A 14151-nucleotide genomic window follows, 5' to 3' on the forward strand; every position below is an offset into this window, starting at 1 on the left:
CCCTAAAACATTGGCTCAGGATTTCAGTGTTTAATCTAGGGAAGGGTTTGTACCAATACCTGACCAATTAGGAATTTGACAGCAAATGGCAGAAAACCATGGCTAAAAAAGCCACCTCTATTGGTCTGTCTCCCCCCTCCAACTGTATTACCTGGGTTATGAAGGCGCCCAAAAGATTTTAAAGCAAAGATTATGAGACAATGCACACAGTGACTTGCGATCTCGATCACACGCAGTCTGTAGTCCGCTGGCAGTAGGAGTTCAATATGGGTATGTCTTTAAGTTAACATCTTACATCAAAAACCTGACAGTACCTAACTACCGAAGGCTTTTCACCAAAGCCAGACTAAATGTCTTTCCCTCTGCAGTGTTGGATGGTAGGTTGAGAGGAGTTCCCTACCAGGACAGACTTTGCTCGTGTGCTCAAGACATCGAGTCCATAAATCATATTTTGTTGTATTGTGCAAAATATGAGCAGGCCAGGGCTGAACTGATTCTACCCTTGCTGGTACCTTTCCCGGGAAAATCAGAGGCTCACTATGTCAGGTTCCTACTGGAAGACCGGACAAATGCTAGAACGTTAGCAGTGGCAAAGTTTTTATCGGTGGTTGCAAGAACAAATGAGCCCTATATTCTAAACAAAATGCTTGATTAACCTGGAGGTAGGCTGTAGGAATTGTGTATTGATTTGTAATGATTTGTTGGGTCTCTGGACAGTCTCTGACGTCCTGAGCTAAGTAAGGCTTGATAGGTCAAAACCAGTACTTTGAAATGACTCCAGAAAATAAATTGGGAGCCAGTGCAGTTGGGGCAGATTCAGTGTAAGAATCAGATCTCAAATCATGTACTCCATGTTAAATCTGTCAGATTAGTTTCTCAGTTTCCCAATCCTAAATTCAGTTCTCCGCGTTCACAGCCTGCATCTTCCACAGGCTGGGACTCAAGGTGTCTTGCACAAATTAAAACCAACACAGATAAAATATAGAAGGCTAAAAACTTGTAAAAGATAATCATTAAAAAGTAATTATAGCATAAAAGAATTGAAACATATGTATTAAAATTCAGATTGCAAAAGAGCAAAGCACTATTTCCATACCAGTGTGCATTTTTTTAAAAAAAAATGTTTCATGAAAATTCACCAGCATTTTAGGGTGGTTTTCTCCTAATTCACACATTTTTGCCTGTTACAGATAGGTAGCCGTGTTGGTCTGCCATAGTCAAAACAAAAAAATTCCTTCCAGTAGCACCTTAAAGACCAACTAAGTTAGTTCTTGGTATGAGCTTTCGTGTGCATGCACACGGTATGTGAAGAAGTGTGCATGCACACGAAAGCTCATACCAAGAACTAACTTAGTTGGTCTTTAAGGTGCTACTGGAAGGAATTTTTTTGTTTTGACATTTTTGCCTGAAATTTTGCTTACCATACACAATTTTGCAAAGCAATTCCCCTAATATAATGCATTTTTTGTATCCTGTTTTCAGTAATATATGCATTTTTACACACATTTTACCTAAATGTACAATTTCTAAACTGCATGACATGGCTGCAGAACAGCTTTGCAAAATCCAGGGGCATGCAAATTTCAAAGGATGGCTATAATTCGGTTTGCATCTTGTTTCATAACGTGTGGATTTGGTAGGTATGCCTTTAAATGAGAACCAAACCAAATTTCTTCCCTCTCCTATCCACCCCATCTCTCACCACTAATGCAACAAGCCTGAGGAATGGGGAGAGAAACAAGAGATGGAACTCACCTTCTTATCGCTGAGGCCGGTCACCTGGTCAACAAATTCCTCCTGGATCATGAATGCAGCCAAGTTGGCTGTGTAGCTTGCCAGGAATATGACAGCAAAGAAAGCCCAGACGGACACCATGATCTTGCTGGTGGTTCCTTTTGGATTCTGAACCGGCACAGAGTTGTTAAACACCAGGCCCCACAACAGCCACACGGCTTTCCCGATTGTGAAAGATGGTCCATGCGGATCTGCAAGTCACAAAGAACTGACGTTAGGATAAGGCATCCATTGCAAGGAAAGGGTTCCTGAGGTCTTCACCATAATGCTGCTGCTGTTTTAGCAAGTTGCAGCTGACCAAGTCCTACTCAGAGTCAAAAAAATCGAAGGGATTCAGTTAAACTATTTTTAGTCAACTGGTTTCACTGGGTCTGTTCTAAGTATGATTTAGGCCACATTCTCACCAAACCAGACCCTCCAAGTCTCCCTATTTTCCATGGACATCCCTGATTTAGATACCGTATTTTTCACCCTATAGGACGCACTTTTCCCCCCTCCAAAAATGAAGGGGAAATGTGTGTGCGCCCTATGGGGCGAATTCAGGCATTCGCTGAAGCCTGGAGAGCAAGAGGGGTCGGAGCGCTCCCGCTGCTTGCGGAGAGTTGCCTGCATGCTGAAGCCTGTGCGCGCTGAGATCAGCGCGTCCAAGCTTCGCGGACCTCTCAGCAAGCAGTGGGAGCCAGCGCTGGGCTCCCACGGCTTGCAGAGAGCTGCCTGTTTGGGGGCTGAGGTCGGGGGAAGCTCAGGCCTCCTCCGCCCCAGCCCCGTGCCTGGGGGGGAAAAATAATTTTCCCCCCTTTATTTCCCCCCAAAAAAACTAGGTGCGCCTTATGGGACGGTGTGTCCTATAGGGTGAAAAATATGGTAAGTCATCGCAGTTTCTGATTTGATCCCAGAATGTCCCACTTTTCCTTAAAAAGGGTAAAGGGACCCCTGACCATTAGGTCCAGTTGTGGCCGACTCTGGGGTTGCGCGCTCATCTTGCTCTATAGGCCGAGGGAGCCGGCGTTTGTCCGCAGACAGCCTCCAGGTCATGTGGCCAGCATGACTAAGCGTCTTCTGGCAAACCAGAGCAGCACACGGAAATGCCAGAGCGGTACCTATTTATCTACTTGCACTTTGACGTGCTTTTGAACTACTAGGTTGGCAGGAGCAGGGACCGAGCAACGGGAGATCACCCCATTGCGGGGATTCAAACCGCCGACCTTCTGATCGGCAAGTCCTAGGCTCTGTGGTTTAACCCACAGCGCCACCCTATTTTCATCGGAGAAATGTTGGAGCGTATCTGACCTCTGAGCCACCAGAAGGCAATTCTGTACAGGGAAATTGTTTTTAATGTTCAGTGTTTTCCTATGATTGTATATATGTTAGAAGCTGCTCAGAGTGGCTGGCGCAAATCCAGTAAGACGTGTGGGGTACAAATAGTAAAATTATCATTATGGAATGGGATGTCCCTATTTTCATCAGAGAAATGTTGGAGGGTTTGGCATACATTTGCAGCTCTATGGTGTCATTGTAAACAGCAATGGTTTCTCCCAAAGAATTCTTGGTGAGGTAGCTTTTAAAGGGTGCTGAGAGTTGTTGCAAAACTTCTATATTCGCCTCCCAGAGCTACAGTTCCCAGGGTGGACCTCTTTCATCCCAGGGAACCATGAAATATAACAACCACAAACTGGTCTGGAAATGCAGAGAACTGGGCTTCAGGTTGGAAAAACGAAGAATGCAAAGAAACTCATATATCTGCCCATCCCTAGTGCCAACAAATTTGGAACACCACCCTAAGGCTTTGTGGGGGCAGTGGGCTAAGAATACAATAACAGGCTGCTGTCATCGATGCACAGCATAGCCATCATGCCTAGCGCCATCCAAAAAAAAATTGAAATACAGTGGTACTTTGGGCTACATACGCTTCAGGTTACAGACTCCGCTAACCCAGAAATAGTGCTTCAGGTTAAGAACTTTGCTTCAGGATGAGAACAGAAATCGTGCTCTGGCGGCACGGCAGCAGCGGGAGGCCCATTAGCTAAAGTGGTGCTTCAGGTTAAGAACAGTTTCAGGTTAAGTACGGACCTCCAGAACGAATTAAGTACTTAACCTGAGGTACCACTGTACTTTATTGTCACTTGTAAAACTTGTATACAGTGAGATTACACAAGCACCCCCACTCAGCTCTCTTAGTCTTAATTCCCCTCGTTTACTGACGCACACCCACCAAACCCGAAAGTCAGTTGCCCTGTTGTTATCTTTTCATTCAGCAGCCTAACAGCCCACGGAGAGAAGCTGTTCTTTACCCTGTTGGTGCAACTAATCATGCTTCTATATCTTCTGCCTGAGGGCAGGAGATCAAGAAATTGCTGGCCAGGGTGTGAATCATCCCTGAGAATTTTCCTCACTCTCCTGAGGCAACGTTCTTCTGCTATTTCATCCAGTGGATTCATGGGACAGCCCATAATATCTTGTGCTGTATTCACCACCCTCTGTAGGCACTTCCTATCAGTTGATGTCAAACCAGCGTACCACACTGTGATGCAGTAGGAAAGGACACTTTCTATTGTGGACCGGTAGAAGGATATCATCAAATGTTGATTGACATCATTCTTCCGCTCCATCTGAGGAGATGGAGTCTCTGTTGGGCTTTCTGTACCACCTGGGTTGTATTTATTTTCCAAGTAAGGTCTTCACTGAGATAAACTCCTAGGAATTGAAAGGAAGAGACTCTCCACACAGCCCTCCCTGATGTACAGCGGGGCTAGTTCTCCTCTCTTCCTCCGAAAGCCCAACACTCTCAACAGCCCTCTCCTCCGTGAATTTGTCCAATTCTCTTTGAAAGCCATCTAGGTTGGCAGTCATGGCTGCCTCCTGGAGGAATGAGTTCCATAGTTTAACTGTGCCCTGCCTGAAGAAGTCCTTTCTTTGAGACGGACTTTCAGGGGCTGATCTCAGGGCCCCCTATGTGTGCAAAAGAACGTGCCCATCTCAGCCAAGGACTGTGAGAGTCGCCCACAAAGAACTAGTCCATTGTAGGCCACATATTAAATGAGACTCTCTGACCACTTCCATTGTGTGCTGTCTGTTTCCCAGGAAGCCAAAACGGGGCTAAGGAGGTGCAAAGCGGTGGGAAAGGCAAGAAAGGAGACAGAAGGAAAGTTCTGGTGAGTCGTTCCCTGAACACGGAGTCGTACCTTTCCCTTGTGCCAGGTTCCGGTTGTAGCCCACAGGGCTGAAATACTCAAACACAAAGACGGCGATGGCCGACACAATCAGCAACATCACAAACATCATCACCCAGACCGAAGCGCTGAAGGGCTCTGCGGAAAGAAGAGAGCATGAGTCGCAACAAACAGCCTTCTGCGGGGAGAGGGGAAGGAAGCCTTGACGCGGTTGCTTGCTCGCCGGAGATTTTGTGTGTGTTTTAAGAACCAAAATAGCAGCAGGTAATCTGACAAGGCGGCTACGTCTCCCCGGAGTCGCAATGCAGGCTGGAGAGAGAGACAGAGAGACCCCCCCCCCCAGCAATGCATCTCGAGTGTCAGGAGGAGAGTCCCATGCAGGGATCTTGGCCTGGGAAGAAAGCCCAAGGGGCGGAGAAGAGGTATAATAGAAACAAAAGCCCCCCCCCCTTGCAACTTTGCTCAGGGTCACCAAGATCTGTGCTGCAGTTGGATGCATAGCTAGCACATGGAAAGATGTCAGGTTAGGTTAAATTGATTAGAGGGGGGCGGGGGGAGACGCCATTCTCGCTTCACTGTCATTTCTCTCCTGGGATTTTGCCTCCATAATTAGGGCACGTCCAGATCAAGATTCTATTTTGGCTGGGGGTGGGAGGCAAAGGTTTAGCAACTCTTGGGAGGAGAGCACAGTTTGCAAGCACCCAATTGGAGGGCAAGCACAAATTTTCAGGAAACTGTATGAGCTAATGCAGATCCCAAACTCTGGGGGCCCCCTTAGTTCCATAAATTCATCTCCCGCGTCCCCTATCCTAAAAAATAATAATAATCAGAATAGTGGTTTGCACAGGCCACTAAGGAAGATAATAACACAATAAAATAGCAATCAATTGCACATTTATTCAAAAGCCATTTAAAACTATTTAGTTTAATTGATTCAACAGAACTGATTAACTTGATCCAGGGATATCAGCTTTGCAAAGGCTAATAATCATTAACGTTTCCAACACCCCCTTGCCTCTTAGCATCCTGCTAGCTAATCCCACCTCCCCCTGTGGGTAGTACCACCCACTTTGGGGACCACTGAGCTAATGTATATCTGTAGGTGCTAATGCATGCCAGTTTTCAGAAGGAGAGCCAGCCTGAAAGCAAAGTTGGGATTTAAAAAAAAATATATTAAATTTTAATTTTTTAAAAAGTTTTCAAAGTTAAAACAACAGAAGGGGAGGGACAGGAGATCTGGGCTCCATCTTCCATATGGCATCCCTTCAGATATTTGAAGATGGCTACCATATCCCCTTTCAGTCTCCTCTTTTCCAGGCTAAACATACCCAGCTCCTTCAACCGTTCCTCATAGGGCTTGGTTTCCAAGATGTGTGTACCTTTTATGATTTTATTTTAATGCTTTGTATTACTGAAACTTAAAAGGGGCAACAACCCTAGTAAACCATAATGCAATAACACCAAATAGGCTAAAGTAAAAGCAAACAAAAATCCGGCTTCATGGAAACCAAGGCAAGTACAAAACAGAGAGGGAGGCATAAGGCAGTAAAGTAAGAAGAACCTGCAGCAAAAGGGGGAGGACGGCTTGCACCACCTTGAACTCCTTGGAGGAAAGAAGGTGGGATGTAAACATGATAAATAATAAAGAAATGAACAAAAGAAATAAACTCTCTAATAGCAATGCAAGTCCAGTGCTTCTGCTGCAGCGTCTGAAGACACATCCGTATTCCTTTCAGGACTGCAGATCTGCCGTCCTCACCATTTAATCTCTCAATCCTCACCCTGCCCCTGGGGGATTTCGCAGAGCAGGCTGGCTGTTATGTACTGAGTTGAATAGGATCCAAAAGGCAGCAGTCTGATTGATCCTAGAACAATAGGATTCAGAATGCAGCAGTCTGATTGATCCTAGAACAATAGGGTCCAGAATGCAGCTGTCTGATTGGTCCTAGAACAATAGGGTCCAGAATGCAGCTGTCTGATTGGTCCACAGGAGCCACCCAATCCAGCTCCAGGTGGAAGTGAATCCGCAACCAGATTGGCTTACAGGTGAATCCCGGAATTAGCCAATCACGTGGGGCCCATTGTGTAAATAATGTATATAAAGCAGACATTCTGGGGGAACTTCCATTCCTCCTCACCACTATGAGCTGAATAAAGAGCATGAAATCCACTCTCAACTCTGAGTATATTTCACTGGTGCTTGTGACCACCTAGCATCCAAAGAACTGCGCCGAGAGCAGTGGCGTATCTTGGGGGGTGCAGGGGGGGCCGGCCGCACCGGGCGCAACATCTGGGGGTTAGGGTTAGGGGGCGCAAATCCACGGGTTAGGGGGCGCAAATTACTTGCCTTGCCCCGGGTGCTGACAACCCACGCTACGCCACTGACCGAGAGCACGTCAAATATGGCAGAAGAAGTTTCTAGCTCCCTGGCTGAAAGTAGGCCCCCGTCTTCAGCACTATATTAAGCAGACGAGCCTGTTCTCCAAACTTTTAAATGTGCAATTTGTAAAAGAGTGACAGAAATGTGTCATGGAACTGCTAGGCGTACTGTGCAGGTTTTGGGGGAGGGTGGGGGGAGAATGAAAGCTGTCAAAGTATACGGGAAGGAGAGAGATAAAGCTGAATCAGTCTATAGAAACAGGAGAATGGGAGGGGGCTTACCTAAAAAAGCAGATGGAGACACCGTGCCGTTACTCCGTGACACCATGACGCTTATTCCCGTTTCTACAAAGGGCACAGAAAAATCAACCACCTCCGAACGCTCGCCGTTGATGGTGAGGGATCCCACGGCCATCACGGCTTGCTTTTTGACCACCTGATGCCCAAAGAGAAGAAAGAGAGAAAAAGAAAAGACAGACAAGGTCAGTCCACCAAGGGAGGTCTGTCCCATCTCAGGCAAAATCAGAACGTTTGTGCGTGGCCAACTTTCGACTTAAGAGCTCTTTTACCTAACATAACTTACTTCCCCAATCATTCCGTTCCACTCGTTGTTGATCTTCTTCCCGTGCTTGCCATTGGTCACCAGGTAGAGGTCGTAGGTGAACTTGATGGCTTTGGAGAGCTTCTTCAGGATGTCGATACAGAAGCCCTTGCAACATTTCTTCACGTTCTTTCCTTCCTTGGTGATGTTGCTGATGAGGCAAGCAAACAAAAGCTAACTAACTAAGAAACCCAAAGGGACCTCTTGGCTTTTAAAGGGGGTAGGCAAACACTTGGGTTCTGTGCATGAGTATTTCTAGTCAGGATGTCTATGCAAAACCTCCATGTTCAGGGGCAGTGTATCTCAATATCAATTGCACAGGGAAATAACAGGAAATGCCTGCTGGCTGCATGTGCTGCTTTGGGCATTCAGGAAGTCATCACCTGGGTGTGGAAGAGAATGTTGGACGAGAAACACCTGCAATTTGATCAGCACAGCTCTTCTTACATTTTCTGTCACACTATGACCTAATAACTAGTCATGTCCATTCATTATTCTGAGCAAAACCTAACTGAATACCACCCTATATGTATCAATATGTGACATTATTATATGGGTATTATAAACAGATACCTTCCTGAGTTTCCTAAAACAGTGGCCCAGATCCAAGACCTACCTCTGACTCACCACATGGAACCCATTTGATTTAAACTTAATAATGTACATTATGAATCCCAAAATGACGCTATTAAAAATGGGAACAAGATCTGGGCCACTCAATTGAATATAATGAATGAGAAATACTATGGACAAAAAATATAAATTTCACAGCATGTTACCTAATAAGAGAGAACTATATGAAAATGCATCATAGGTGGTACTTGGCACCAGAAAGGCTGGTGTAATGGTTCTAGGGGTTGCTCGTGCGTAAGTTGCTGCCACTCCTGGTTAGGTTACCTGGTTGAACCCTTTCTGTCTGGACAGCCTCTCACCCGTGGCTGTCTCAATCGCTGGCAGAATCCGTCAGTGGGCGTTTCTTGAACTTCTTCCAGCAAAGAAGTTCTTTGACGCCTAGTCTCCTCCTACTCTCCCTGCGCGGAAGTCTTCTGTGCAGGGAGGGTGTGGGCAGCGGAGGACCCGTGCTCTCCCCGCTGGTCTCCGGCAAGGAGTCCTGGGGCCCCCTCGCCGATTCCCCCTTCTGCCCCCCTTCTCCACTGGTGCTACGCTGATTTCCTTCCCCAGCAGATGGGCTGCCTCTCTCCCTACTGGGACCCTCTCCGGCATCCCTCTGGAGCCTTCCCTCCGCCTCTAGCTCCGATGGCAATTCCCTGACAGCTGGCAAAAATGAATAAAACATATAATAAGTGCTGGCGATGTAAGAAACAAAGAGGAACCTCCTACCATATGTGGTGGACATGCCCCGAAATTGGGAAATTTTGAAGCATGATCCATGAAGAAATAAAGAAAATACTAAGAATATCATATAGTAAAAGACCAGAGGCATTCCTTTTAGGAATTTTAAATGACGATATTCCAAAAGACAAAACTATTTTTTTCTTATACACAACGTCTGCAGCAAGAATCCTGGTGGTTAAGTACTGGAAAGGGAATCAGTTACTCACTAGGGGAGATTGGTTATGTAAGCTTTCAGAATATTTAGAATTAGCCAAATTGACAGCTATAATAAGACAAAAATCAAAAAGTGAAGTGAAAAAGGAATGGGAGTTCCTAAATGAATTCCTTAAAAGCCAAGGTTCGAGGACAGAAATCTGGCTGAGTCTGGAATAACCTAGTGAAGTGAAAGGATAAGAAAGAGGGATTTATATCTAGGTACTAGGATAGAGATGATCAGGAAAACAGGAAGACACAGTGAGAGGTAAAGGAGGTGCTGTGGGATTGGTGGAAATCAATGTTTGTTTTCCTTTTTAGTGTTTATATTATTAATTTGTAACATTTGGATTTGGTTTTTTTTATATGCCTGTTTTTGTGTTTTGTGCATTGTTATTTTTCATTGTTGTGTGGAAAATACTAATAAAATTTACTATTTACAGAAAATAATAATAATAATAATAATAATAATAATAATAATAATAATAATAATAATAAAAAATCCCAAAATGACAATTCACAGAGTAGTATGCCTTAGCATTACTACGAAATGAAAAGCAGTGGCTGTTACACTGAAAGGCTGAGAAGCTGTTGAAAAGCAGCTCTTTTTGCAATATGGGAGAAATCTAGAAAGCCCTCGGAATAAACTAGGAAGTGAACAAAGTATCCTTGCTCCATACAGAGCTCTCTCAACAGAGGCACAGATATAGGAAGGTGGAGCATGTTGTTGGGTAGAAACACGGACTTTGTTCTAAATTGTCTCATGGCTTTCTCCAGCCACGTTGCAACACTCATGGAAATGGATGGAAAGCACCTTCATCAGAAGAACGCATCTTAGCCCAGACACGCGTGGAACGTTCCTTTCATCTGGTCAGCCTAAGCCAGAATCCAAGATGGCAGCAACAGCATTGCTGTGACCCATCTGTTGTGGCCTCTCCTAAAATGCTCAGTGTTCAGTGTCATCCACAGCTTTCTGGGAAGGATATCGCACATACGTGGTGCCACCTCTGAAAACAGGTGGATTTTGAGAGGGAACTGGGCTTGGATTCAGCAGCCACTGGAGGCCAGATGCAGTTTGGCTGTGGAATTGTAGAGCAGAAAGCTAAGATCCAACCCACTGGCCTTCACACTTAAAGCCTTCACCCTTTGGCTTTTTCAACACCAGGAAAGACTTCTCTGGGGAAAGCCCTTTGATGGTGGGGTTGGGAAATCATGGACTTACTTAATGATGACAAACTTCCGGCAGGGCACCGTGTTCTTCACGCAGGTCTCCGTCAAAGGGTCCATGTCCTCCACGATGACAAAAGGGGCTTCTTCCAACGTGACGATGCTCAAGTGGTTGTTGTCCGGCTCGCTGTCGTTGAAGGAATTGAACCTGGGCCACACCGAATGCTTATGCAGAAGTGTTTTGTTCTCCCATTTCCCCACCTGCAATGGGGAGACGTGAACACAGCTCAGAGGCAGTTGATCTCTGCATGAGCAAAGCTGCCCATTTCAGCTTGTATCATTTTTCCCCATTCTTGAGGGCAGCTTGCCCTCTTTCCTCAACAGTCTGCAGATTTATTTTTTATAAGCAGCTTGCATTGAAGTTCAATGCACACCTACTGTTGCTTTCAGTCTGCAAACAACACGTAATCAATTACCTCTCGCCGCCCACATTTTCATTGTGTTTCCCTTGAATTGGAATAAATGGGGTAAAATAGCATATAATGGCAATGTGATTTTTGAAATTTAGCCTGCCTTACCTGGAGATGCTAGGGATCAAACCTAGGACCTTCTGCATGCAAAACAGGTGTTCTACCCCTGAGCTACAGCCTCATATCTTCTTCAGGAGCACCTGAAGCTGGGTGGTAGGTCAGCTGCTTTGAATGCAGAAGGCCAAAGATTCTATTCCCAGAATCCCAGTTTTAAAAGAATTCAGTAGCAGGGGGATGAGAAATATCCTAAGACCCTGGAGAATTTCCAGCGGTCAAAGCAGACAATACTGGGCTAAATACTCTGTAACGGAAGGCCTCATGTATACTCCTGATGAGATACAGAGGACTGTCAAAGGCTCCCTGTCCCCTCTTTGCCCAGGCTGCCCCACTAAATCCCCACTGAACCACCAGAATTAATTGCAGAAAAGAGAGAAAAGGCAACCTCTTAAAGCAGGTTTTTGCTGGCCGGTCATTTGAAGGAACAGAGAGAGGCTGAATATAAAACTAAAAAGGAATGAGACTCCTCAAGGATGCCACACAATGCAAAGCTGCTAATCAGTCCTTGGGAATGAATATTGTCCTTTATTGCACAATAAAAGATATTCATAGATCCTTCCACTCTGGGAGCGTGGGCGCTAATTCTCAAAAGAGCATTTAAAGTCTTGGCTGAGAAAGATGATGGATGCTTTGGCGAGGGGGTGTCCATTTTCCCTGCTATTTTGAAATGGAAGGAACAATTACCAGAAGCAGAACAGTTTTGAGGAAGACAACAGTATATTGTTAATCAGGTTAACACAATGGGCTGGGGATGAGGCAGGCTAGTGGCAGTGTACGAGGGAAAACCTGATGAGACAGTTGGCTTCAGGGACCCAAATGAGTGATCTTAAAGGAGGCACTCTGCTATATTGAGCCTGTGGTAGTATAGTGGTTAGAGTGTTGGACTAGGACCTGGGAGACAAGGGTTCAAATCCCCTACTGAGCCACGAAGCCCACTGGGTGACCCTGGGCTAGTTGCTGATTCTCTCAGTTAGCGCCAACACAGTTCATGGAAGACAATCTAAGGACAATAGCCAAAGCAGGTAACCAATTCTACACTGCCATAGATGGTAGCGATTCACACAATACACTTCAAGCACAATGATACCACTTTAAACAAGTCATGGCTTCCCCCAAAGAATTCTGGGAGCTGAAGTTTGTTAGGGGTGCTGAGAGTTGGTAGGAGACCCCCCTATCCCCCTCAAGGAGCTTTAATTCCCAGAACAGTTTAACAATCAATCCCTTTCCCCAGGGAACTCTGGGAACTGTAGTGCCTTGAGGGGAAGATGTTATTTTTGCTCATTCTCTTATGCAATCTCACTGGAGATCTAACCTTACAAAGAAATGGTCTCAGACCCCTTCTCCACCGTGCCTAATTTTTATAAACCCCTATCTGTCAGCATCGCCCTTGAGCCAGTGTCACCAACTGGACTCATACACTTCAGCCCCGACTGGGCTAGGCGAGCTGGGTAGCACTTCCAGAGACCACCTTCTGGACAGGAACAGGTCAAAGTGCTGTGGACTCACAGCTTAGAGTTGTGAGCACCGGATTCACTTCCACAAGAAGACAGTCGTCGCACAGCAGAGTATAGCAGAGCATAAACAACTCGGAGAGCAGCTCTGTAGAATATCTTCTTTATTCTATCTACAACTATTATACAGCTATATACAGAGCTAAATGAGGTCTAAATGAAAATGAATGCTGAACTGCACTGAGTGTCTGCAGCTGCTCTTAGCAGCAACCTTATCTATACACACGATCTCTAACACTCAGTCTCTCTCTCTCCGACACACTGACTGACTCTTTGATGTGGTGCTGGAGCAGAATAAGTAGAGAGCAGAACACCGCCCCTCCTCTCTGGAGAATCAGCAGACTCATCAGGAGATTCTTGGATATGGGAGGGATGAAATCTCCTCACTATCTTGTGTCTACCACCACCCCATGCCCAAACTAAGACATACCCAAATGTTTAGCCCCAGGGTAGACAACACAATGCTCTCCAGATGTTCTTGAACTCCGGCTCCCATCAGCCTTGGTCAGCATGGCTAGTGATCAAGGGATGATGGGATATGTAGTCCAACAACATCTGAGAGCTACTCCCAATTTTGGTTTGCCTTTCACAGAAGTTCGAGCTCTCAATCCATTTGCCATTTGCTTCACCTTTTCTAGCTGCCAAGCTGACTGCAGGGGATATCGGCCACAGCCCCCTGATGCCTATTGTCAGGGCCGGCCCAACAAATCCGTCCGGGTCCTTTGCTCCCCCTTGTTATTTTGGCTCAGTCTTTGTTCAACTTGCTGCACATTTCCCCGCGCTCGTCTAATGGGCACCGTAAGCAACTGTGTGCCCTTGACGATCATCCGTTTCTTTCCTTTCTCTCTCTCCAGCATTCTTAAACATAACTGCTATTATGCACCAAGAATCATGATTACCATGAATTAATGCACGGCAGCTTTAATTGCTGCCCATATGGAGAATCGCACCATTCTCTCAAAGTTAAAATGGCCCTTGAGCAGCACGGTAAAAGGTTTTTGGGAGCATGTGACTCTGGCAAAGAATTATACAGTAAATGGTATATAGAAATGATTGAATGTGACCAGCAACACTCTGCTTCATCTCTCTCTCTCTCTCTCTCTCTCTCTCTCTCTCTCTCTCCACGTTTAGTTACAGATGAGATTAATAAGGACGCCAGCTTTTTACAGATGGGACTGCCGCGCTGCAACAGTGAATTAATTGAGAGCTAAATTGAGTTAAAATCCAAGCCTTTCCGTGTCGTTTGGAACCATCCTCAAATCAAATCCCAGGGCTACCTTTCTTCTCTTTTTTTGGAGAGAGAGGAAGACGAAGGGGCCAGCTACATCTTACATGTCTTCCTATATGCATAGAAATGTAGGGTGTCGTCACATTCTGCGGTTTGCATGGAGTGT

At 45.6% G+C, this 14151-nt stretch overlaps 1 protein-coding gene across 2 annotated transcripts in view; it reads right to left on the reverse strand.

The window, feature by feature from the left end:
* Positions 1 to 14151, reverse strand: part of GRIN2A (glutamate ionotropic receptor NMDA type subunit 2A) — a 221617-nt gene that overhangs the window by 43091 nt on the left and 164375 nt on the right. For both annotated transcript variants that reach the window (XM_081889073.1, XM_081889072.1), the window contains exons 6-10: positions 10715 to 10920; positions 7927 to 8095; positions 7626 to 7779; positions 4977 to 5102; positions 1756 to 1985 (exon numbers count right to left, since the gene is read on the reverse strand). In XM_081889073.1, coding sequence (XP_081745199.1) covers positions 1756 to 1985; positions 4977 to 5102; positions 7626 to 7779; positions 7927 to 8095; positions 10715 to 10920 — 885 coding nt within the window. The remainder of the gene's footprint in view (positions 1 to 1755; positions 1986 to 4976; positions 5103 to 7625; positions 7780 to 7926; positions 8096 to 10714; positions 10921 to 14151) is intronic.

The sequence above is a fragment of the Podarcis melisellensis genome (genome assembly GCF_964234715.1).
Source record: "Podarcis melisellensis genome assembly, chromosome: 14".
NCBI classification, from domain to species: Eukaryota; Metazoa; Chordata; class Lepidosauria; order Squamata; family Lacertidae; genus Podarcis; species Podarcis melisellensis.